The following is a 22,763-nucleotide window of genomic DNA, read 5'->3' as shown; positions in this document are numbered from 1 at the left end:
CTCCACCAGTTCACTCTGATGTAAATAATGTTCAAAAACAGGAAATTCAGACCTCTGTTACTCTCCCAATGCATGTTCGTTGTGCAAAAAAAAAGCCTCTATTGCATTCAGTAATGTCCAAATTCATGAGTCCACCATCAGATGAAACAGTATGCATGGGCAGGATGGCGAGGAGAAAGCAACTAGTCCCTAAGAAGACCACTGCTGCCTGTCTGAGGTTTGCTTAAGATCAGAGGCCAAGTGGACGAATGCCTGTGAGCAGATATATCCATCACAGGACGTATTTGTTTAAATGAAAAACCATGAAAAGACAGTGGCTCTTCTTTGCTGCCTCAGGTCCAGGACAGCTTGTCTTTATTAAGAGACGTCTGTTCTGATTGTAGCAGCAAATTCTACAGGAGAATGTCAAGGTATCTGTCTGTGAACTGAAGCCTAACAATAAGTATTTTTTATTCTTTATTTTATTTATATGAATAATTATTGACCTTCTGACCAATTATATATGACTTTTATTTTGTATCATATTTGATATATCTGGAATTGCTCACAGAAAGGTTTTTATTAACAAACTAAAGCATATAGGACACAAAGTTGTTTGTTTCCCTCATACTCTAAGTTGTCTTAAAAATTGTACTCCTTTCTAAATTTTTAAATATGTACTTTTAGAAATATGGATCTATCTTTCTGATGCAAATCGTGCACAGATAATCCACCAGGGAGCAGAAAATTTGCATTTTATTATTTATGTGATTAACTTATTATTATAATTATTTATTTTAGTTGTAGTTATTTTAATTGTTTATTTTTAGAATATGATTGAAATGAACGGATTTAGGTTCGTATGTTAGATTGTCTTTACCCCCGCACCCTAATCTAACCTAACAGCATCATTTCATTCATTTTAAAAATATAACCTGACATACAATCACGAGGAAACACGGAGATATGGTCATACTGCTCCACACTGAGGCAGACACACTGTGGTGAGTTATTTTGGAGCAAATCTGTTTCCTGTGTAGTCACCTGGAATATAAGCAGGAGTACACACACTACCGTGGCCACGAGTGGGCGCTGTGACATTTTCGGGCTAGTTGAAAGACCCCTGAGCTGTATAAAGAGACGCCCGTCCGGCTCTGGGCTCAGTTTGAATGCGTGTGGCTGTGTGTTGAGTGGAGCGAGTGATTTGTATGAATGTTCGTTCGTTTGTTTGTTGTGTGTTTAAAATCTACACCGTGATCTTATTTGATCTGGTCAGAAATTAGCCCTGCTCTGACTCGGAGATGATAAGAAGCCGGTCGTTAGCCCGCAGTGGCGGTGAGCGCTTGTCGGCCAAAAGCTTCAGGGCACCCGCAGTAGAAACTGGGGTAGAGATGATGAGTTGATCAGATATACTAGTGCCGTTGGGATTTGGAGGGTTACCTCCAGTCGTCCCTTTGCGGACAGTGAGTATAGAAGCGATTCTGATCTTCACCATGACTTCTACTAGCGACCGGGTCCTCCTGGAGCCTGACTTTGGCTAGCATGTTGGGGCTTAAGCTAGCTAGCTAGCTAACTAGCTCACGCTAGCTACACGGATGCAGCGGGCTGTTGACTGAGTAGCGACGATGGTTAAGTGTAAACGGTATTTTCTCGAGTATTTTTATGCTTAACTTGTAAATTAATGTTGAACTATTGCAGTACGACAAAACGTTTCAGTTTGGAGGTAGTTGTGGCTTGTTTACACATTACTTTTCGGTCTACGTGTGTTTGAATGAAATGAATGAGAGGTGCCTAGACCCCTAAAACATGGGTCCTCATGTTGGCTAACTCGTTGTTCAGCGTTTGATTGAAGACTCGGCTTTACTCAGTCGATAGTTTGACCTTTTTTATTATTATTATTATTATTATTATTCCGTGGCTACAGACAGGGGTGGGAGGTTTAGACACGTACATGGCAGTGTTCCCCTGTGCTCGCGGGTCTAGCTAACAGGCGGCGAGGTGCTGCTGCAGCTTTAGCGCTTTATGCCGAGTAAAAGCCGCCGTCGTGCTTTCTGGAGTAGCCTCGGTTCGTGGACGCGTTGTGGTGAGACTCTGGAAGAGACAGCAGAGCAGATCAGGGCAGGTTCGTGGTGAAGAGCCGGTTTAATGGGTTAAGTGTTGTCTGAAACTCTTCATTTGAGCGCTTGCGCTCAGTGTGTAGCTCTCTATCTAGCTGTTTCTCACCGATCGTCCCCTCAATGCTGAAGATTGAAGCTTTCTGGGGGTTCACCCATACTCTCAAAGGATCCCTGTTTGGTTCGTCTGAGTCTTTGTGCGTTCCCCTGAAATAAAATCACCATAAAGTGCACACGTTAGTGTTTTCTTGTGTAATCATTTTAAAAATGGCATCTGCCATCTTTTATGGAGTGGTCTGCTGGGGCAGTAGCATCTCGACGGCAGATAAGAGGAGACTGGACAAACTCATAAAGAGGGCCTTTATTAGTCCGCTGCGGGACTAATAAAGGCCTGTCTTATCTTAATCACTCAAATATGTATATAATATTTAGTAATCATAACTAGTCATTTGGTCACTCCAAGCTAGAAAAAGTTCTCAATTTGTGAATAAATGCATGGTGGGCTATTTTTTTTTAATAATTTTATTTATTTTTTTTAAGTTGCGGTGGTCGTTGAGACCGAGGCGCTGCTCAGGGGGGGTTTGGGCCCTATGGAAAGATCAGACGCAGGCCCTAGGACCCCTACTCTAGCCTCCAAGGGGGCATGTTAAGAACTCCTGATCTTCAGATATAGCCCTCATAATGTCAGCTACCGCTTCAGACCAGTTTCTGTGCTGTTTTTATTTTCTTAAAGCTACATTTAATTACGCATAGTGTTTTTAAAGCAGTTCTGCCCAGCACTCACCGACGGTCCGTCAGAGTCTCCCTCTGGAGCAGAGTTTGGTTCTTGTTTTGGAGAAAGTCCAGATGGTTATCATAGACAGAGCTAAGATGGAAGTCCAGACTGTCTTTTGGTGCCTTGGCGATAAGTGATAGAATTTGTTAAAGCCCACTGCTCCATTAAAATAGGTCGTTTTTGCAAGCGTTTTCTTCTGTTACATTTCCAAAAGCTTAGCCAGCTATAGTTAGACCCGCTCACCTCATCACGGTGGAGGACGCTTCGCCTCATGCTGGATGAAGTTGCAGTATCATTTAGTCGACTCCACGGTTCATCATTTTGCGCGATGTGGGTGGGCTTTTTATAAGGTAGTTTCTGTGGAAGGTTCAAGTAGCTATGTTTTAGGGAGTTTTCTGACGAGTGGGCTTGACACACGACAGGCCCATGAAAACAACACACGAGCTGGTTTAATAAAGCATGATCGCAATACGTTTACCTGACTTTCTTGAATCCCCGAGAAGGTAAGATCATTCTCGTATCTGGGAAAAGAAAAGGGGTCTCTGTGTCCTGGCATTGTTCACTAAACTCTCCCTCAGGACGGACCATCGGAATGTTTACACCTCAGTAATGGTGGTTCTGGTCGCCGTTGCTAAGAAACCAGAAACCAGGAGCAGCGGCGGTGATCAGGCGTGAGGGGGCGCTGTTGCTGTACCGCTGTCTGCAGTGGGTTCATTAGAAAAGTACATTTGGGAAGTTCGAGATATATATAGTCATTGTATAGTATTGGTGTCTGTTGTATTTTTTTTTTCAATCGCTCAGTAAAATAAAGAAAATGCACATTGTGTGGGTTTTAGACAGTCCGAAAGTTTGTACCCAGGTCAGTTTATTCGGAGCCTGTCCACTAATTAAAGAATCAAGCATGTATAACATTTAAACAATCAATGGAAACTTACTAGTCTGAGTCTTACTAGTTTTCCTACAAAACGGGTTTTGGGGAAGACGTTGAGGAAAGCTGGTCATTATATATATTGGTTTAAATTCACTAAAGTCAGTGAAAAATAGAGTAGCTTTCAAAAGTTTGGTCCAAATGTTACTGTAAGTAGCAAAGAGTAAAAGATATGCCTTTTGGAAGTCTGGTTAAATATAAATAAATTATTGAAGAGCAAGTATTCAATATTTTAAGCCAATTTTTTTTTTAATGTCCAGCTTTTACGGTTCCAGAATAACTGTGCAACAGTTTAAGATGTTTTCTAAGTCTTCCAGACCTCAGCCATTCCTTAATTAGCTTCATTTCCCTTTAAATGGGATTATTTAAAACTGGAAATCTAGATCCATACTGTTATACTTGTTATATATGAAAATAAAAAGTTGAGGAAACTGTAAAAACGGCTAAAACGTTCTGGTTCCTAGTTGGTCTACACATACAAGCCCCACAAGGGCAGGTTAGCTGGGATGAACCACCAGCACTGATCGCTCTTTGAGGGATACAAGCCAATCAAACTGTCATCTATAATTACCCCAGGAGTGCTTATTAGGCATCATTATTTTGAGCGATTGACAGTTGCATTTTACAGTTAATGTTTTATAGCATTTTAATTAAATCTGACGTATGTTAGCATGAATGCATTTAGGCTGCCCTGACGTGACCTCCAATACAGTTTGCTGTGCTGTATGGATATAATAGCATACCTCAGTGCAATTTGAAACAAATGGCCGAAGGGGATCTTGGTTTATGTGTAGTTGATCAAATATATATAAAATTATATTTAATAACATTTTGTGTTTATAGTGTTTTGCATTAAATGGGGTGCTCCACGCTATCTGTTGGTTGCAGTGGACATTCCAGATGTTTTGCAAGTTTTAAGTTTCTTTGTGATGTGTTTTAAGAAGCAAGCAGATCATGATGGACGATCTTCTCCACATAACTGAAAACTACACAGTTAATTTAGACACTGCTAATGTGTTGACAGGCCCCAAATAATGCACCCAGTGGTGCTGAAAGTGCCAACATGTCAAACTGAGAGGTGATTGGCTCTCCAGGAAGGGATGTACCCTGTCATACTCCTCTCTTCTTCATTTCCCTTTAAATGGGTTTACTTAACACTGGAAATCTAGATCCATACTGTTATACTTGTTATATATGAAAATAAAAAGTTATTGGACGTCAAATATGAGGACTGTGCATAAATATCTCTGTCAGGAAAGCCAAGAAGAGTGGTCAAATATCCAACCACAATTCTGCCAGAAGCTTGGTCAAGGTGCAACTTGCTAAGGGACACTAGGTGTGCTTTGTGGATATGTGTGGCCCTGTATGTATGTTGTACCTGTCGTGTTTTTGCCTGTTAAAGAGGCATGTCTAGGTACAAGCAGCCCGTCAAAACACTCTTAAACACCAGACCCCTGAGTATCAGGGGAGACAAGTGATATGTAGGGACCGTCTCTCAATGTAATTAATTGTAACAGCTCAGTTTAGTCAGTGTCAAATCGAGGGGTGATTTATTAAACTGAGAGAATCTATTTGAAATATCTAAATGATCTAAATCTCTAATTATTACTTTATTTTTGAATGTTTTAGCGACGCCGTAGTGGCTGTGAGGGAGCGTCGGTGTTTGTTTAATTTTTCGTTTCAGGACCGTCCATGAACATCCCCTAAACTACCCACAAGCAACCGCTGCTGACGCTGAGCGGCTCGCGCTCCGGGCGCGAATAAAGCTCGAGCGAGGAGGAGGAAACAGCTGCCAGGCTGACAGGACCGACTTGTCCTCAGTTAGCTATCTACATAACTTTTAACTTCCAACGCTTAACTTTGTACAGCGTGAGATGTTACTACAACTTTTACAATTTACAGGCAGGGTTTCGTCCTGTTCTGTGTTTTTTGGACTCCTGTTAACAGGTGTGCTGGAGTCGAGGGAGCTGCCCATCTGCAAAGAGGTAAGACCCCTTCAGGGTCAGACTCTGAAGTTGTAGCGCTAGCTGGCACTGATATGTCGTTTGAGGAGCTGTTTTGGAGAAGTTTTATTAAATGAAAGTGTAATATAGTGCTAATGTAGTTTTTAGGGCACGTTTGCCTCGGCTTGTCTCGTCAGGTAGGGTCTGTTTCTACCATAGTGAGGGTGCCGGTGCCATATGGCACCTAGCTAGCTATCTAATTCGTTTAAAATACAGCACTAGCAGATTTCAGATTTTAGGTATAGCTAGCAAGCTAAGGTTTCACTGGCTTGTACCAGCAGCAGGAGCAGTACTGTATATTCAACTAGTGGCCCTTCTTGTTTCATAATTACATACATTATTGATTCATAGCTCGCTGTTGGAGCAGAACTCATTCATATTGACAGACTCCGGCTCATCTGCTGCCGGTACTGATCCCCCATATGGAGCTGCATACACTCTTATGAAGAAGGGTTTCTTGACTGGTAGCAGTAGGGGAACCCTGTTTGTTCTGTACTGAACCTCAGAACCCAGAACCACATAAATGATGTTCCTTGTATATGAAGACCAATTTAACCAGACAGAGAACTACTTAGTCATTCAGGAGCTTTAAGTTGTCGCTGAGCTGTATTGAACCATTGCCCTTACTAAAGAACCCATTTTAAGGGTGTATCACAATGATGCTCTCTTCTTTCCCCTCCGTTTGCTGTTTTAATTAAAACTAGATCTACTAGAATCTAGATCTACACCATTAGCTAAATGTGTCATGGGCTTTCCTTATGTACGTTCAGCAAATATGTAGCTACATATAGATAGAAGTAAAAAGATCTTTGACTCATAACAATTATAAAACCCTTCTTGATGTCAAGTAGAACGATTTGGTGCTATATCGAACCATATATAGTAGTTTCTTCATCATATAGAAAAGCCATTTAACCTGTCAATACGCTGTTTAAACATCCAAAGGACGATTCAGTACAGAACATTAGCCTTTACTGAAGAATTGAAGTGTGCAGATTAACAAAACTGTGCCTTTGGAACCGTCATTTATATTGTCAGTGATAGAGATAGAAGTAAATACATATATGCCATGTGTTCTAAGAAAACGCCTTCTACAAAGTACTAAAAAAGGCTTATTAGACCCATAATAATAGTTATTTTTTGATGCCATATAATGCAAAAAGGGTTACATATAGAACCATTAGGATTGGTTCTATTTAATGGTTACATAAAAAATCTGCATGTGTTTTTCCTTGTATTTGAAGAACCATTTACGTATTTGTATGGTTCTTTGAGTTGTCCTGAATGGCCCTGTATATAATCATTGTCTTCTCTATAGAACCTTTGAGAAACCATGCATGTTGTTTGATGGTGACTTTGCTGTTATAAATGTAGAGAAAGTGTGGGAACCAGGTCATATTTCTCTTACACTAAAAAGTCACCTTGTCATAGTGTTTACCCAGGCTTACAGACCTGATCATATGATTACACAGGATACCAGTGCAGCACTAGGAGGAGGGAGCAAATGATACACAGACTGATGAGAATTATGAAAAGTATGGGATAAAGTGAAGCGCACTTCGTTAAATGAGAGAAAGTGTTTGATCGGTGTAAAAGAGCAACAGTAGAGAGTAGTTTGGGGATGGATGATGCATCCAGGTGCTGTGAGTTAATGTAGGTGAGGGGTTTAAAAGAAACCCTCCAAGAACAAAACCAACCCAACCTCAAAAGAGATGTGTATTGTTCTTCTTGTGTCGAAAATGTATGATATAAGCACAAATAAATTTGAGTAAGAGTGAGTATGACTCTATAAACAGGTCACCTAACCATCTTATCACAGGCTGATAAGAGTACCGGTCTCCTCTGATACCTGTGTGAAAGTGACATCTGGTGTTAGGGCTCTTAAAGGAACAGTCAAAAGTTTTTAATTTTTTTTCAAAAATTCAATCATTGAAATGGAAAAAAAAACAAAAAACAAAAGTCACCTAGATTCAGTTACTGAATTATGCAGAAGCACTTATCTCTTCTTGCAAATCCACTACATTACACTACACTACATATGTACTATGGGCATAAATATATATAAGAGGGGTTTTACAAAAATATTGCATTACCCATTTAGAAATTACATCTATTTTAATATTGTTTGGCCAAATCAACACTTTAGTACATTCTTAAAAAGAAGGAATGTACTGGTGAGCTCAGCAACACCAAGAAACCTGAAAACTCTTTTCTTTATGAAGAAAAAAAAACCCTTCACAACATCTTGTCAAGATACTCAAGGATGTAGGTGTGTCATTATCAAAGTCTACAATCAGGAGATGCCTTCATGAAAGTAAATACAGACAGTTTACTTCAAGATACAAAGCACTGCTAACACTCAGTAACAGAAATACTAGATTAGACTGCTTGAGCCCTTTAAAAAAAAACCTGCCTAACTACTTTGGACAAATGAAAGCATGATTAACTTGATTATTGATTATACCACATCATCTGTCAAACATGGTGAAGGCACTGTTGTGACATGTATGGTTTCTAAGGGTACTGGGTCACTGGTGTTTATTGGTGATTAAACCATTAACAGAAGTAGGATGAGAAGTAGGATAGAGCTAATGTGTATAGAACTGCTGAGAAGTAGGATAGAGCTAATGTGTATAGAACTGCTGATATTCAAATACTGCATAACTGATAGGATGGCGTTTCACTGTATAGATGGATAATGCCACAAAACATACTGCTAGTCTGCAGTTTAATCATATTTTAATTCAGATCCATTGTGGCAGTGTTTACAGGCAGAATTACAAAAACTGTATGGACCTGATTGTGTATATACAAATATTTGTCACTGTTCTACGAACAGTGAATATATACTGGAATTTATTTGGAATATATTTGGGATTGTAGTGTGATGACATGCACAGTATTAAAAATATTAAAAATAAAGTTCCTAAATGGTTTGTGGCCTGGATGTATGGTTTTAAGAAAATCCTGGCATAGAAACTTTGCATTATTTATATTATGTTGCTCACATTCTTATTAACTGTCATATGGTTCTTTTAAGGAAATGTCCACTTAAAGACTCTTTAGGGATCTAGAAATGGTTGTTCTGTGGCCCCAAAGACACATTTTTAGTACTTGTACTAAATATATTTAATATATATGTACTAAATATATAAGCTGTGTGTGCAAATATATTTGTTCTTTATGGATTTATTTGAGACACAACATAGTTCATAGTCGTGCAAGTGCAGTGAATTTGGTAGTCGCAAAGCAGCCCCAACACGGTGCATCTCATCCAGATAGTCCAGTGAAGCTAAAGAGGAATATTATTTATCCTGCATTCATTCATAATGCCATGAAGGCCAGAAGACCTTGCATTTGACCCAAGAGAAAGGACAACAGGCAGGTTAGGTTTCCAAATGGATAACAGATAGAGCTATTAGTGCAAGCCCTATGAGACACCATAGAAACAGAGGTCACTCTGTACTGTTGCCTTGGTTTCATCATATTCATATGAATGCCTGGATTATCATCAATAGGACGAGTGCCACTTACTCAGTTAGATACGAATAAGTACCTTTCTTATGCTCTTTATTTTCTGGCCTCTGTCTTGAGCATCTATGCCTTTTTTATCTATCTCGTCATGCACAGAACTAATGTAGCTGCACTAATGGAAACCTGTTTGAGGGAAAGACCATTTGCCCTGCACCATTTTGTTTTGTTAACTATTAATCTAGCTCTGCCTTGGCTTCTTGGCTACTTTACTGTGACCAAACCTCCCTGCAGATGGTGTGTTGTCAGGTGTGTACAGGCACATATTGATTTTTGTAGTTGCTCTACTGTTATACTAAGCTGTAGGCAAATGTTCTGGGGAGTGGGCAGCAAGAGAAAACATATGAGCCACTATATTTAAATTTCTAACTATAGGAGGATTAAAGTGCTTTTTAATGATGTTTGTCAGCAATTAAGTGCTAGTAATGCTGCTTAAGGTGAATAGTGTTGTGTGTTTGCTCAAGAACTTACTTCTCACACACCATCATGGCAATGTAAATAATTCCTGCTAAAGTAAAAGCAGCTTGTTGGCACTAGGAGTTTAAGACATCCTAGAGGAAGGTGATTGTCAGTGGGTGCGGCAGATGACTGTGTAAATATTGATCTGTCCCTGTATTTAAAAAGGGGGTTGGCGTTATTCCTACAACCATTAAACGTGTTAAGTGTCACAGATGTCGATTTCGTTGTTTTGTGTCTGGTACAAGATTCAAAGTTACATTCAACCCAAGGAATGAATCTGTTAAGAGTTAATGCCTTAATGTAGTTGTTGTCTTCCATTTATATCCGTGTGTGTGTGTCTGTTTTTTTTTTTTAGTCAGATTACCATTTTGAGTACACTGACTGTGATGTTCTGGGGTCACGATGGAGAGTGTCTATTCCCAACAAGCCTGATACCTGCACAGGCCTGCCTGACCCAGTTAAAGGAACACACTGCAGTAAGTCACAAGACTTTATACTAATACATAGTACAAGAGAAATTCCACACTGGAGGATGTCCTTGTTGGTTCTTTTCTTGCTCTAACACACTGTGAAGGCTAATACCTGATGAGTTGCATCAGGTGTGTTTGACTGAGCATTATATTAACCACTGTACCTACTTTCCTCCCCAGCATTTTCCTGTAATGAGGGTGAATATCTGGACATGAAGACACAAGAGTGTCAGAAGTGTGCAGCAGGGACGTATTCCTTGGGCACAGGTGTGGCCTTTGATGAGTGGGACAGCATGCCTGCTGGGTTCATTAGCCATGGCATCAACATGGACATAGGAAACTTCTACACAAACTGCACCAAGTATGTGGCCATGAAACAGTGGAGGAATTGGCAGTACACATTTAAATAATGCTCATAATGCTCATCTGAGGACTTTTTAGTGTATCATTACAGTCTTAAAAGTAAAGGTGCTACAAAGGGTTCCTTGAGCGATGTCATGGAAAAGCTACTTTTGGTTCCAAAAAGAACCATGTTTTAAAAAGAGAACTGAGAGTAAAGAAGTTATACATGGGTAGAAAACATTAACATGAAGTGTGGTTCTTCAATGGCATATGCCAATATTCTCATGACTGTAGATTGAAATAATACAGTACTACTAAAACTAAGTAATATTGTATGTCTTTTGTCATTGTCCAGTTCAACATGGACCCCTAAGGGTGACTACATAGCCTCTAATACAGATGAATGCAGCTCCACACTGTCATATGCTGTGAGTCTGAAGCAGCCTGGCTCTGTGTCCTTCCAGTACTTCTATCCTGATACCAACATCTTCTTTGAATTTTATGTAAGTATTATTCTAAAAGCAACTGAGGTTCATTCTGAATATAACACATATATGTTAATATTCAACAGGGATAGCATGTTAGAAAAGGCATGAATGTGCAACTTACCTATAATGGCTGGTGTGACAAAAAACATCACAATAGCTTAAATATAAAAAAACGCTGTAATGAGGTAACTTTTCTTATTTATGTGTTCTTCATGTATGTGACCAGGTTCAGAATGACCAGTGCCAGTCTACTGACTCCCAGAGCCGCTGGATGAAAAGCTCTGAGAGTGACTGGGACACTCACTATGTAAGTGTGACTGTGTGTTTTGAGATATATATATATTTATTTATTTATATATATATATATATATATATATATATATATATATATATATATATATATATATATATATATATATATATTTATTTATTTATTTATTTATTTATTTTTTGACGTGGCTAAAATAAAATAATAAATTTCTTATTATAAATGATATTAAAAATTCTTACTGTCCAAACGAACCCTATGTGAATACTCTTAAAGGCACAGCATCATAAATAGCCTGTTAAAGTTTCACAGGAAAAATGAATTATTACTGTTTTTGGTTCATAAAAACAAACAAGTGGATAATATGGACTCTGAAAAAAATTAAAATATAATATTTTTCTCAATATTCCCCCAGGTGCAGCTGAACCGTGGTAACAATGTTTTGTACTGGAGAACCACAGGGTTCTCTCTGTCTGGAAATTCTGTTAAGCCAGTGCTGCTAAAGAATATTGCCGTCTCAGGTTTGTAGTCTCTTATCAGCACCATCATCGCTATGAAAAACGGAACTGAAAAACTACCAAAATACATAGCTTTCATTTAATGACCGTCTCCACATAAAGTCATGTGAAAAAATTGCTGGGCTGAACTTTCTGTAACGGCCTAACTCAGCCATGTTGGCTTTACTAAATTATTTTTGGACCATGGAACCGCTCATTTCTGATAATAATTTAAAAAAATACTTTTCTTTAGTGTAATTTGCCATACCTTCATCTCTCATATTGTTTAATTGAAGATTCAATATTCATGTGTTTAAATATGCTTAAATGGAGCATATATGCATGGGGTGTCCCCATTGTATGTGGCTGTTTTACTGAGGCTTGCTGCCCAGAATAAGAGTATGAAATCAATAACAGTTGTGATTCACCCTCCACAGGGGTTGCATACACATCTGAGTGCTTTCACTGTAAGCCTGGCACTTACAGTGCTAAACCTGGAGCCGCCCGCTGTGCCCCCTGCCCAGCTGACACCTACTCCAACAAGGGAGCCACTGCTTGCCAGGAGTGCGAGAAAGAGAAATATTCAGGTATCTTTGTCTTTGTACAATTTGGCATTATTATATAGCATTTGTATTAGCATGCAGGTGTCTTTTGGCATGGATTTGTCATGACAACTGCAAAAACTCATATGCTCTCAGACAGTGACTAGAGAGACTTCTAGTTGCTGTCAGAGAGACATGATTGTCTTGACAGTTACATCTGCATAGATAAAACATTTGCAAGTAATCTCGAAGGAGTAGCGCGTATGGAAATAGGTTGCACACCTTAACGCAGAAGGCATGGACTTTGCCTCGTGGTGTTTTGTGTGCTATCATTAGATCTAAATGTTTGTAGGTTTTTTCCTAATGCAGTCGGCTCTTTCCTCTGTGTGCACGGCACTCTAGGGATTGGGTCGGGAACATGTAACGAGAGGCCACCCTGCACGACCACGGATTACTTCTACACTCATACTCCTTGTGACTCTGCAGGCCAGGTACAAATTTAAAAGACATTGTTTCCTATGGCATTCTAATCAGCCAGTTTCTTACTTGACACACATAACTGTAATTAAACCGCAGGAGTACAAAGTCAGGAAACGTATTACTTATAGCATGCGTTGTTTAGCATGCAATGTATTCCACTTAACACAGGCTTAATATTACTGTTACAGAAGGTGACACTTTATTTTAAGAAAGACAAACGATGTGCTCATTAAGGCCTGATTCAAATTTCTAAATAATTTATTTACTGTTAAACTTTATTTATTATGACCATTTTAGTACATAATTGAGTGCCATTTGTATAAATGACTCATAATTACATTATTAGTTAATAGGGCACAATGAAAATTTTGTTAAGGCCCTGTTTTGTACATTATTTGATGCAACAACAAAAAATTAGTCTGTGATGCAAATTGACTCAAAATATTTATTTTATTTATTATAACTTTATTTTTATTTATATCATCTAATATTGTTTAAGTGAAGATCAAATATCCATATGTGTAAATGTATTTAAAAATACATGGGGTATTTTAACTTTTTTACTTTTGGACTCTTTCTAGTCTTCCAACAGTTTTGTCTTTGTCATTACATTGATTATAAGCATTCCCTTGGATCTCTTTTCAATTCTCTTAATAGACACAGCTGATGTATAAATGGATTGAGCCAAAGATCTGCAGTGAGAATGCAGATGGAGCAGTGAAACTTCCAGCCACTGGAGAGATGCAAACCTGCCCTCCCTGCAACCCTGGATTCTTTTCCAACAACTCCTCCGTCTGCCAACCCTGCCCTCAAGGCTTCTACTCCAATGGAACAGGTGCAATACACATACAGTTTTACAACCCACCAAAGCGACTATCCATTGGCATCAGTTCTGATTTACAGTCTCAGTAGGGAAATATTTGTGTACGCTGTACCTTATATGGTTAATTGTAAATGAACACTTTTCATTTTAATTCTAAGTGAGTTCTGTACTCCTACTTTACTCATCAAGGGCTTGAGAATTAGTAGCTGAGGTAAATAATAAGTGTCGAAATCACATAAGATTGTTTTGTAATTAACTGTAAGTGTTAATTCAATTCTAGGGATTTTGCAGTGTATGGGAAAACATAATGATGGAGCTATGCACTTTTGCTTGTATTTATTATCTGTCCATGTAGATCATCCTACACTGACACAGACTATATTAACCTGTGTATGTTTACAGCATGCTCTGAGTGTCCTGTCGGAACAGAGCCGGTGGTGGGTTTCGAATATAAGTGGTGGAACAGGATGCCTAGCAATATGAGGAGTTCCGTCTACAGCCGAGAGTATAGTGACAGTCAGAGGAGCACAGGTAAACACAGCCTTCTTCAGGACCTGATTCCAACTCTCTGACTCCGGATTATACACCATTAACACTTTTTAGTGAGACCAGCTATCGCAGCAGCACCAGCTAAGACCAGCTTATAGCAGCTATCGGACTGAGACTCAGTGATGCATAGTTAGGCAGCTAGCGGGGATGCTCAATTCTTCTGTTGAAAAGTGAACTTAGTCCACTGGTCTTAGACTGCCATTGTTTTTAATTTAGGTACATAAGGTATAGCTTATGTATTGTAGCAGTGGTTGAGTGGTGTTATTAAGTTGTGCTTTCTTATTCCAGGATGGGAGGTAGCAGGAGAGTACATTTACACCACTCCAGGTGACCTAGACTCGGACTACATGATGATAACACTCACTGTGCCTGGTTATAGGTAAGCGTTAGTACAGATAAACACCTAGCTAATTATCTGTACTAACATGCATCATTAACTACTTTTATATAATATGAATAATATTAAATGAAATGAACCTGCATTGTTATGGTCACAATTTTTTTTTCTGTTTTTGAAATCTGGCAGTTGTTCTTTACATTGTGTCCAAATTTAGTAAGGAAAACTTACCTGATCTGCCTTGAATGGACCTGAACAATGGAAAAAAGTGAAGTCAGAATTTCAATCTCTATATCTTTCATATCTTTTTCACCTTCCACAGCTTGCCACACTCCCTGGCTAAAGATAACGAGAGAGTGGAACTCTCTAGAATCACATTTGTTTTTGAGACCAAGTGCACAGCTGACTGCAGACTTTACTTCATGGCAGTGAGTACTTTAGTTCCTGTACAAGTTTTCCAGGTTCATTTGAATTATAAACAGTGTTGGACTCTTTGTGTGACTAGTACTTGCTCAAATATTTTCAAACTTTTTGGGCAAGAAGCACTCCCAGTGTGTATGTTTGTTTGCAGGGCTTGAATGAGAGGAACAATGCTCTAGCAGAGAGTTGGAGTGGCACCAATGGGAAACAGTCCTACTCTTACCTCATTAAGAGTAATCTTACCGTCAGTTTTACATGGGGCTTTCAGCGCACTGAGGCCTACACCACGGTGAGCACAACCGAAAAGTCCCTGTTGCGTATCTTACATGTGGTCGCTCTACATGTGTTGCAAGTTTATTGTACCATGAATTATAAATGTACACAGCATTACCGCAAATATATTATAATCTAAAAAACAGCTACAATTTAACAGGCTGGTAAAACAACATTGTTTTGCAAAATTCATGATTCCAACTGGAACTGGAACCCCAAACCCAATAGCATCACATACAATTGTTTTCTTTTATTGTAGGAGAGGCAGTACAGCTCAGACTTCGCTAAAATCTACTCCATTCACATCACTAATGTCATTGGCGGTGTGGCTTCTGAGTGTCGACAGTGTGCACTGGACTCCTCCCATAAAGACTCAGCCTGCGTGCCCTGTCCTCCTGGCAACTACATGCTAAAGGGCACAGGAGTGTGCAAGAGCTGTCCACCAAACACCTTCATCAGGCCCGAGCAGCCTCTGGGAGAAGAGGCCTGCGTCCCATGTGGACCCAATACTAGCAGCAATAAAGTAAGCACAGCTTGCCACTTGACCCCTCAACCTCAAAAAAGGCTTGTGTTTGAGCACACATTTTGTTCTTTTTTTTGTCAGAACTAGTGTACATATTACTGAAAAATATATAGTAGTTACTACATTTAAAATGTAGGTTTTCAAGGATTTAAAACCTTAAACTAATAAGCAGAACACATAGCTCCTAAATTTAATGTTGCATTACATTAATCACAGGGTTATTATTCAGTCATGAATCTTACCACATTATTTAGCAACTACTGTGAAACACATTTGTACTTGCATGTATTAACAAGAGTGAGAATTTGAAATAAGGAATCAATGTACAATGTTGAAACATACACTACTGTTCAAAAATCTAAAAGGCATCTGAGAAAAGGATACACACATACATGGGCAGTTTTAGCTTTTATTAATCTGAAAAAATACATGTGTTTCAACAAATAAATAATTAAAATGTTTTTATTTTTTAATTTTTCTTTTAAATTAGTTAGAAATGTAACTAAATTTCACTAAATCTTTAATGGAACAAGTTAACCAACATTTTTAAGTTGAACCACTTTTTAAAGAGTGTACTAATTCAAATTCTAAGATGTCCAGTACTTGCAGGTACCATTCAGTAAATAGTTTATCTCATCAGTTCCTAATTAAATTAAAGTGTGATGATGGATAAAGTGCACAGAGACATAAGGAATTTCTTCTAATGGTATTCTTTTAACCAGCATATCAGTAACGTAACTGACAGATAACAGATTCTGAAATACTTGTTTACTGTATTGACATTAATTTTGTATTAAATCTGATGTTATGTAGTGTTTAGAGTCTTCAGAAAAAGAGTTCAAACTGTTTGCTGTGCAAATGTAATAACTCTGCACTCTGTTTCAGGCACGCTCGGCGTGTGTTAGTGACTGTACTCTGGCTGTGCGATATAGAGGAGAGACCCTGCAGTACAATTTCTCTTCTCTGGCCAATGTCACTCACTTCCAGAGCAGCCCTCGTTTCACCAGTAAAGGCCTCCGCTACGTCCATCAGTTCAGCGCAGGGCTGTGTGGGACAGAGGTAATCAAGGATATGTACTGATACATAATTAAAAACATATATATATATGAGTGCATCTCAATGGCATCATATTTTTAGCTCCGCACTCTCAGCTCACTGCAACTTCTATCGTAATTAGGCTGCTTTGTCTGTGTATGATTTTCCAGGGCCGTGCTTTGGCTTCTTGTGTTGACAATGTGACGGACAGCAGAAAGGAAGTGAATGGTTATGTCTGTCAGTCAACCATAGTGCCCTCAGAAGTCAGAGGTCAAAGCGTGGTGTCCTCACAACCCTTTATTATCGGAAGCACATTAATTGGTGAGTTATAAGTGGCAACTGGAACTGAAGACCACGTGGCATTGGTTTAAGAAAGTACAACTAACGGTATGTTTTTATTTTGTGTTCATTTTTACAATAGGGGTGACAACTGACTCCACACTGGATCACATCTCATCCTCTGAGGATAGCTTCCTTCCTGATTCTGAATCTGACCTGCCTGATGTTATATTCTATTACCGGTATGATCTAAAACATTTTGTGGGTCAGAATCAGAATGAGCCCTCTATACTCTAGGTAATGAGCTAGGCAATGAACCTCTAAGGTTAAGAACATTTCTGTGTTTCTGTGTTCTTAGAGCAAAGGAAGCAACACAGGCATGTAAAAATGGAAGATCAACCTCCATCAGGCTCAGATGTGATCCCAGGGTTACCGCCATGGATCAGGTTTCTGTACCAAGGTACTGTGGAGAGTTATAAAGTGTAATTCTTGGAGGGTGTAGTACTTGTAAATTATGAATAAAAATGAATACTGATACCTGCTTCTCTAAGCTTTAAGCCACGACCACCACCTTATTAATGTCTTTTTGTTATTTAATACCCTTATTTTCTCAGTAAAAATTCTTCTACCTTATTAAAAGAATTGGACGTTAGAGTACTTAATTGTTTGCCAATTTACAGCTTTGAACTTTAAAGCTAGATACTGTTAATATAAATACTATTGTTAATGTATTGTGTTGTCAATTATTTTGTAAATACTGACACCTTCTGTTGAACACAAGCAACTGCAGCTCAGAAAATGTTCATAAACAAGATTTTACTTTCAATGTTATAATTACAGATTAAATTGCACTGGATTCTTTTGTATTGAACTGTTACTTACACTTTCTTCCTCACTTTCTCTTGTCCCTCTCTCTACAGTAAGTGTTCAGAGGGAACCTGTGATGGCTGCTCCTTCCACTTTTTGTGGCGCTCCCAGCATGCCTGTCCCCTCTGTTCTGAGAGGAACTTTAAAGAGATAGTGAGTGCATGTATTGAGGGAATTCAGGTAGGTGTAACACTCAAGGATGACTTGTTTAACAGCCAAACTGCTAAATGTTTTTTCACACACTAATAAAATGTAAAAATCTGTGTTTGTTCAGAGGACTACCTATGTGTGGCAGCAGCCTCTGCGATGTACAGGTGGAGTTCCTCTTCCGGCTCCTCGGGTCAGTGCTTGTGTCACTCTGGACTTCTGGCTGAAATTTGGCGTGTCTATTGGGACAGTGACAGCCATTCTGCTCATCACTATTAGCTGCTACTTCTGGAAACGGACACGCAAGTGAGTGTAAATGTTGGTACAATCTGATACGATTGTCCCCCGCTGTTTCCTTCCAGTGTTTAGAACCTGTTGGAGCTGGAACCAGCATCAAACATGTAGAAGATGTGCAGCCAATTTCTGTATCTTTTTGAGCAGCTGCTCACACAGCAGTTTACAGGACAACTGACTATGTTCGAGGAGAGTGCTAGTACTGCTAGAAACTGTGCTACTTTGCCAGTGAAAACATGGCCAATTGTACACTAAACACTGCCTTTAGCCCTATATAGATAATTGATCAGCAGGACGTCTGTGATAAATATTTTGCATTATTCACGTAGTCACATGCTTATGTTCTATTCACAATGGGTGGGATCCACATGGGTGGAATCCAAACGGTCAGTGATCCAGTGATGTAATTATTACATAATTGTATTAGCTTATATGCTTCTGTGAAAGAGTAAAATACCCCAAGATCCCATGTAAATGTAGCCGTGTGCCCTTAACACAGTATGTAAATGGCTTCTGTACTGATTGGATGTCCTGTATTGTACTTCAGTGAAAAAGAAGCCCAGGCAACACCCCCTATCATCTTGATGTTAATAGATGGGTTAAACTACTGTACAATGAAAAAGCAGATATACAGTATGTAGGGTTGTAGCTTTTTGCTGCTTATTTACATAGACACATCCAGGAGTATGTGGTGCATTCTGAAACTTTAACACTGTAAACCTGTACACCTAGGCAGAACACAGCCTTTTAATTTATGGTGCACAGTTCTGATTATGTGGTGTGTATTGGCACAAATCTCACAAATCTCTGCAGGTTGGAGTATAAGTACTCAAAGCTGATGATGAACGCAGGGGAAAAAGAGTGTGATCTCCCTGCTGCGGACAGCTGTGCCATTATGGAGGGAGAGGATGCAGAGGATGATCTTATTTATCTTACCAAGAAATCCTTCTTCACCAAGATTAAGTCTTTCTCCAGGGAGGTAAGCTGGGCTTCATGATCATGACGAGGACAGTATTGTGGTCTTTGTAAGAAAGGTAGATGTATATAGGAGTAAGGTATTTCATAATTCTATAAAATGCAGTTTTCTATGCTCTGAATTCTTTACATTGTGTCCTTATAACCAAAAGGCTTGTCACTTCATTTGCACAGAAATATACCTTTTTTCCTTGGGGAATCCCAAAACTAATAGGTTTAGGTACAATCTACATCTCCCTGTTGTTTATAAAACTTCTTTCTAAAAGAAACTATGTGTCATCTATATTATTAAATTTTAACATTATTAAATCGTATTCAACAAAATATTGGGATTGACCATATCAAGGGCCTTTGTAAATTAGTTTTTCTTATATATAAACGTGTAAAATGTTATAAATGGGCCTGTTGAAATGCCTATTTGTGTTATAAAATAATCATTTTAAAACAGTCATTTTAAAAAGAGACTTTGTTCATTTCCAGAGAACATCTGATGGCTTTGACTCTGTACCTCTGAAGTCATCCTCCGGCATGGAGATGGAGATGAACTAGACCCTTAAGTGCCAGCAGGAGCTACTCTATCAAATCAGGAGATGGTCACATCACGTGAGGTCATAATGGTGTGTGAAATGCAGGGAGGAATCTCTCAGCTGTGGCAGAGATACACTTCAGGAGATCAGCTCTGCCTGTGCTGTATTGATTTTGACAGGCATTAGGACTTTCTCAAATTCTCCAAGTATGCTGAAGCTCTTGTCTGAAGAGTTTTTGTTTTTTTTTGTACTTGTTTCTAAACCCTATATGGACATTTTGGCAGGAAAATCAGATTAGTTTGTTCCATCTTTATAAAATAATGCAGTTTACATCACATCTGTTTATGTTCTGTGTGGGTCAGCAACAATTATTGAGAACGACTGCTTTTTGTTCCATTTAACAAAGTTTAAGTTAAGTTTTGAGTTTTGTGAAATGTCATGCCTGTACCACCTGTTTTTGGATTGCTATGTTTTTATTTTAATGTCAATGCAGCTGAATTTGACTTTTTTATAGGTTTTTATTGTTTATTTTACTGTTAATTTATTGTCTCCCACATCTTAAAGAGACTTTAAGCGTCTTGTATGTAGAGATTCTGAGACGCCATATAAAGCCTTTACTCTAGTACTGTTTTTTGAGTGCTTTATTGGATATAACAAAACTGAACTAAGCCGTTGGATAAGCAGTGGAATGAATGATGCTCCTGACTGACAGGTTTGAGTATTGTTTGGTAGCTTTAGCCATGTTTTTTTCATTTAAAGTGGGATGCAATGGGATCCAATTCTCCATTTAATAGTGGTGATAGAAATTGAGGGTCACAATGTTTACAATGCAAATATACCCCCTTTAATCACCACTAAAATGAACAGTGAACCTGTGTCTTTTCAGTTCTGTATCTATAACTATGTCCAGTGCTCTGCATATACATCGTCACCATGAAAGGAATAAAGATGTTTAGGCTAAAGTCTGAAATGTAAAACAGTGTATTGGGCATTAGGCAGCAGATATGTAACCATTTTATATAATAACTAAGAATTTCAGTTTTTAGAAGCATTAAACTCACCATCAATAAAAGTACTTAGTACATACATTTCTCAAGAGCTCTTCACATCACCACGTTAAAGTACTTTATCTTAACAATGTAACTATCAGGACATTTTGAAAAGCAACTGTAATTCCCTTTATATATATATATATATATATATACACGATGCATATAGGACTATACAGTCTTGTGCAATCTTTTGGTCACCCACGGCCAAATGAGAGATTTAGTCTGTTATTGTAATTGAGAAGTTGTAACCACAACTTCTCAAAAAATCTAAATCATTATGACCACTGCAAATGTTTTGATAAGTGCTGCAAAGGCTCAGATTTGTTTTGACATGGCTACTAGGCAAATCAAGCTTAGAGTCATAAGCGGGAACCTTACCTGCAACATTGTCTGAAAACTCAACATTTAAAGTATGCTTCAGAACACCTAGAAAAGCCATGTGAGCTTTGAGTTAAAATAGATGCCTTTGGCCACAATTATCAAAGGTGCTGTACATCTGGAGAAACATCAGATCATAACAGATCATGAAAAGAACATCTTGCCAACTGTACAGTTTACGGGGTGGATCTGTCATGTTTTGGGGTTGTGTTGCCATGAGTGGCAATATTGCACAGGTGGAGAGAAGTTTCATTGTGAATGCAAAATCCTGAAAGCAAATGTCAAACCATCTGTAAAGAAGGATTGCTTCTACACCAACTAAAGGTATCATTTGGCCAGGGGCACACAAACGTTTGCCTAAGACTGCACGAATGCATTACTTTTTTAAATAAAAGAATAATTGCAACTTTGTTTTTGTACATTGAAGTGACTGAATTTAGTTAGGGAATTGTAAATGGTACTCAGTAGTAGTATTAGTAGTCAGTAGTATTAGTAGTTTTATTAAGTAGTAGTAGTATTAGTAGTAATCAGTAGTAGTATTAGTAGTCAGTAGTATTAGTAGTTTTATTAAGTAGTAGTAGTATTAGTAGTAATAAGTAGTACTATTAGTAGTCAGTAGTATTAGTAGTTTTATTAAGTAGTAGTAGTATTAGTAGTCAGTAGTATTAGTAGTCAGTAGTATTAGTAGTAATCAGTAGTAGTATACTGACTACTAATACTAGTAGTTTTATTAAGTATTAGTAGTAATCAGTTGTAGTATTAGTAGTTTTATTAAGTAGTAGTAGTATTAGTAGTAATCAGTAGTAGTATTAGTAGTCAGTAGTATTAGTAGTTTTATTAAGTAGTAGTAGTATTAGTAGTAATCAGTAGTAGTATTAGTAGTCAGTAGTATTAGTAGTTTTATTAAGTAGTAGTAATCAGTAGTAGTATTAGTAGTCAGTATTAGTAGTTTTATTAAGTAGTAGTAGTATTAGTAGTAATCAGTAGTAGTATTAGTAGTCAGTAGTATAAGTAGTTTTATTAAGTAGTAGTATTAGTAGTAATCAGTAGTAGTATTAGTAGTCAGTATTAGTAGTTTTATTAAGTAGTAGTATTAGTAGTCAGTAGTATTAGTAGTTTTATTAAGTAGTAGTATTAGTTGTCAGTAGTATTAGTAGTTTTATTAAGTAGTAGTATTAGTAGTCAGTAGTATTAGTAGTTTTATTAAGTAGTAGTATTAGTTGTCAGTAGTATTAGTAGTTTTATTAAGTAGTAGTATTAGTAGTCAGTAGTATTAGTAGTTTTATTAAGTAGTAGTATTAGTAGTCAGTAGTATTAGTAGTTTTATTAAGTAGTAGTATTAGTTGTCAGTAGTATTAGTAGTTTTATTAAGTAGTAGTATTAGTAGTAATCAGTAGTAGTAATAGTA

General features: G+C 38.1%; 2 protein-coding genes and 1 non-coding gene across 4 annotated transcripts; 2 read left to right on the top strand and 1 right to left on the bottom strand.

The window, feature by feature from the left end:
* The first annotated feature begins 1,111 nt into the window (after positions 1-1,111).
* On the top strand, positions 1,112-1,469 carry LOC140557876 (small Cajal body-specific RNA 2). Its single transcript, XR_011979868.1, has one exon.
* Positions 1,470-1,864: 395 nt separating this feature from the next.
* On the bottom strand, positions 1,865-3,485 carry cfap276 (cilia and flagella associated protein 276). 2 transcript variants are annotated; one of them, XM_072681798.1, is made up of 5 exons: positions 3,347-3,485; positions 3,112-3,225; positions 2,878-2,990; positions 2,203-2,300; positions 1,865-2,070 (listed from the first exon to the last, which is right to left on the bottom strand). In XM_072681798.1, the coding sequence occupies exons 1-5, from the start codon at positions 3,422-3,424 to the stop codon at positions 2,000-2,002; spliced, it is 474 nt and encodes a 157-aa protein (XP_072537899.1). In that variant the 5' UTR covers positions 3,425-3,485; the 3' UTR covers positions 1,865-1,999. The 2 variants fall into 2 exon arrangements, with proteins under 2 accessions (XP_072537899.1, XP_072537898.1); XM_072681797.1 differs by having other exon boundaries at positions 1,865-2,300.
* Positions 3,486-4,748: 1,263 nt separating this feature from the next.
* On the top strand, positions 4,749-21,761 carry elapor1 (endosome-lysosome associated apoptosis and autophagy regulator 1). The gene is made up of 22 exons (XM_072681796.1): positions 4,749-5,781; positions 10,145-10,265; positions 10,440-10,620; positions 10,957-11,104; positions 11,316-11,396; positions 11,773-11,878; positions 12,292-12,441; positions 12,799-12,887; positions 13,534-13,711; positions 14,102-14,230; positions 14,537-14,627; positions 14,908-15,013; positions 15,157-15,294; positions 15,538-15,801; positions 16,687-16,860; positions 17,007-17,157; positions 17,258-17,357; positions 17,474-17,575; positions 18,036-18,162; positions 18,257-18,435; positions 19,237-19,402; positions 19,879-21,761. Exons 1-22 carry the CDS (start codon positions 5,671-5,673, stop codon positions 19,945-19,947), a joined length of 2,961 nt encoding a protein of 986 aa, XP_072537897.1. The 5' UTR covers positions 4,749-5,670; the 3' UTR covers positions 19,948-21,761.
* The last annotated feature ends 1,002 nt before the right edge of the window (positions 21,762-22,763 follow it).

Source organism: Salminus brasiliensis, chromosome 6 (assembly GCF_030463535.1).
Source record: "Salminus brasiliensis chromosome 6, fSalBra1.hap2, whole genome shotgun sequence".
Lineage (NCBI taxonomy): Eukaryota > Metazoa > Chordata > Actinopteri > Characiformes > Bryconidae > Salminus > Salminus brasiliensis.
Note: the sequence above shows the minus strand (reverse complement) of the source record. Positions and strands in the feature narration are given on the sequence as shown.

Bases quoted from the DNA above. Each gene is read 5' to 3' on its own strand.
- cfap276 (XM_072681797.1), bottom strand. From the start codon at position 3,424: ATGCCAGGACACAGAGACCCCTTTTCTTTTCCCAGATACGAGAATGAT. The intron at 3,226-3,346 runs GTAAACGTATTG...AACCTTCCACAG, and splicing joins CGGGGATTCAAGAAAGTCAG to AAACTACCTTATAAAAAGCC. The intron at 2,991-3,111 runs GTGAGCGGGTCT...CTTATCGCCAAG, and splicing joins GCGTCCTCCACCGTGATGAG to GCACCAAAAGACAGTCTGGA.
- elapor1 (XM_072681796.1), top strand. From the start codon at position 5,671: ATGTTACTACAACTTTTACAATTTACAGGCAGGGTTTCGTCCTGTTCT. The intron at 14,231-14,536 runs GTAAACACAGCC...TTCTTATTCCAG, and splicing joins TGACAGTCAGAGGAGCACAG to GATGGGAGGTAGCAGGAGAG. The intron at 18,436-19,236 runs GTGAGTGTAAAT...AAATCTCTGCAG, and splicing joins TTCTGGAAACGGACACGCAA to GTTGGAGTATAAGTACTCAA.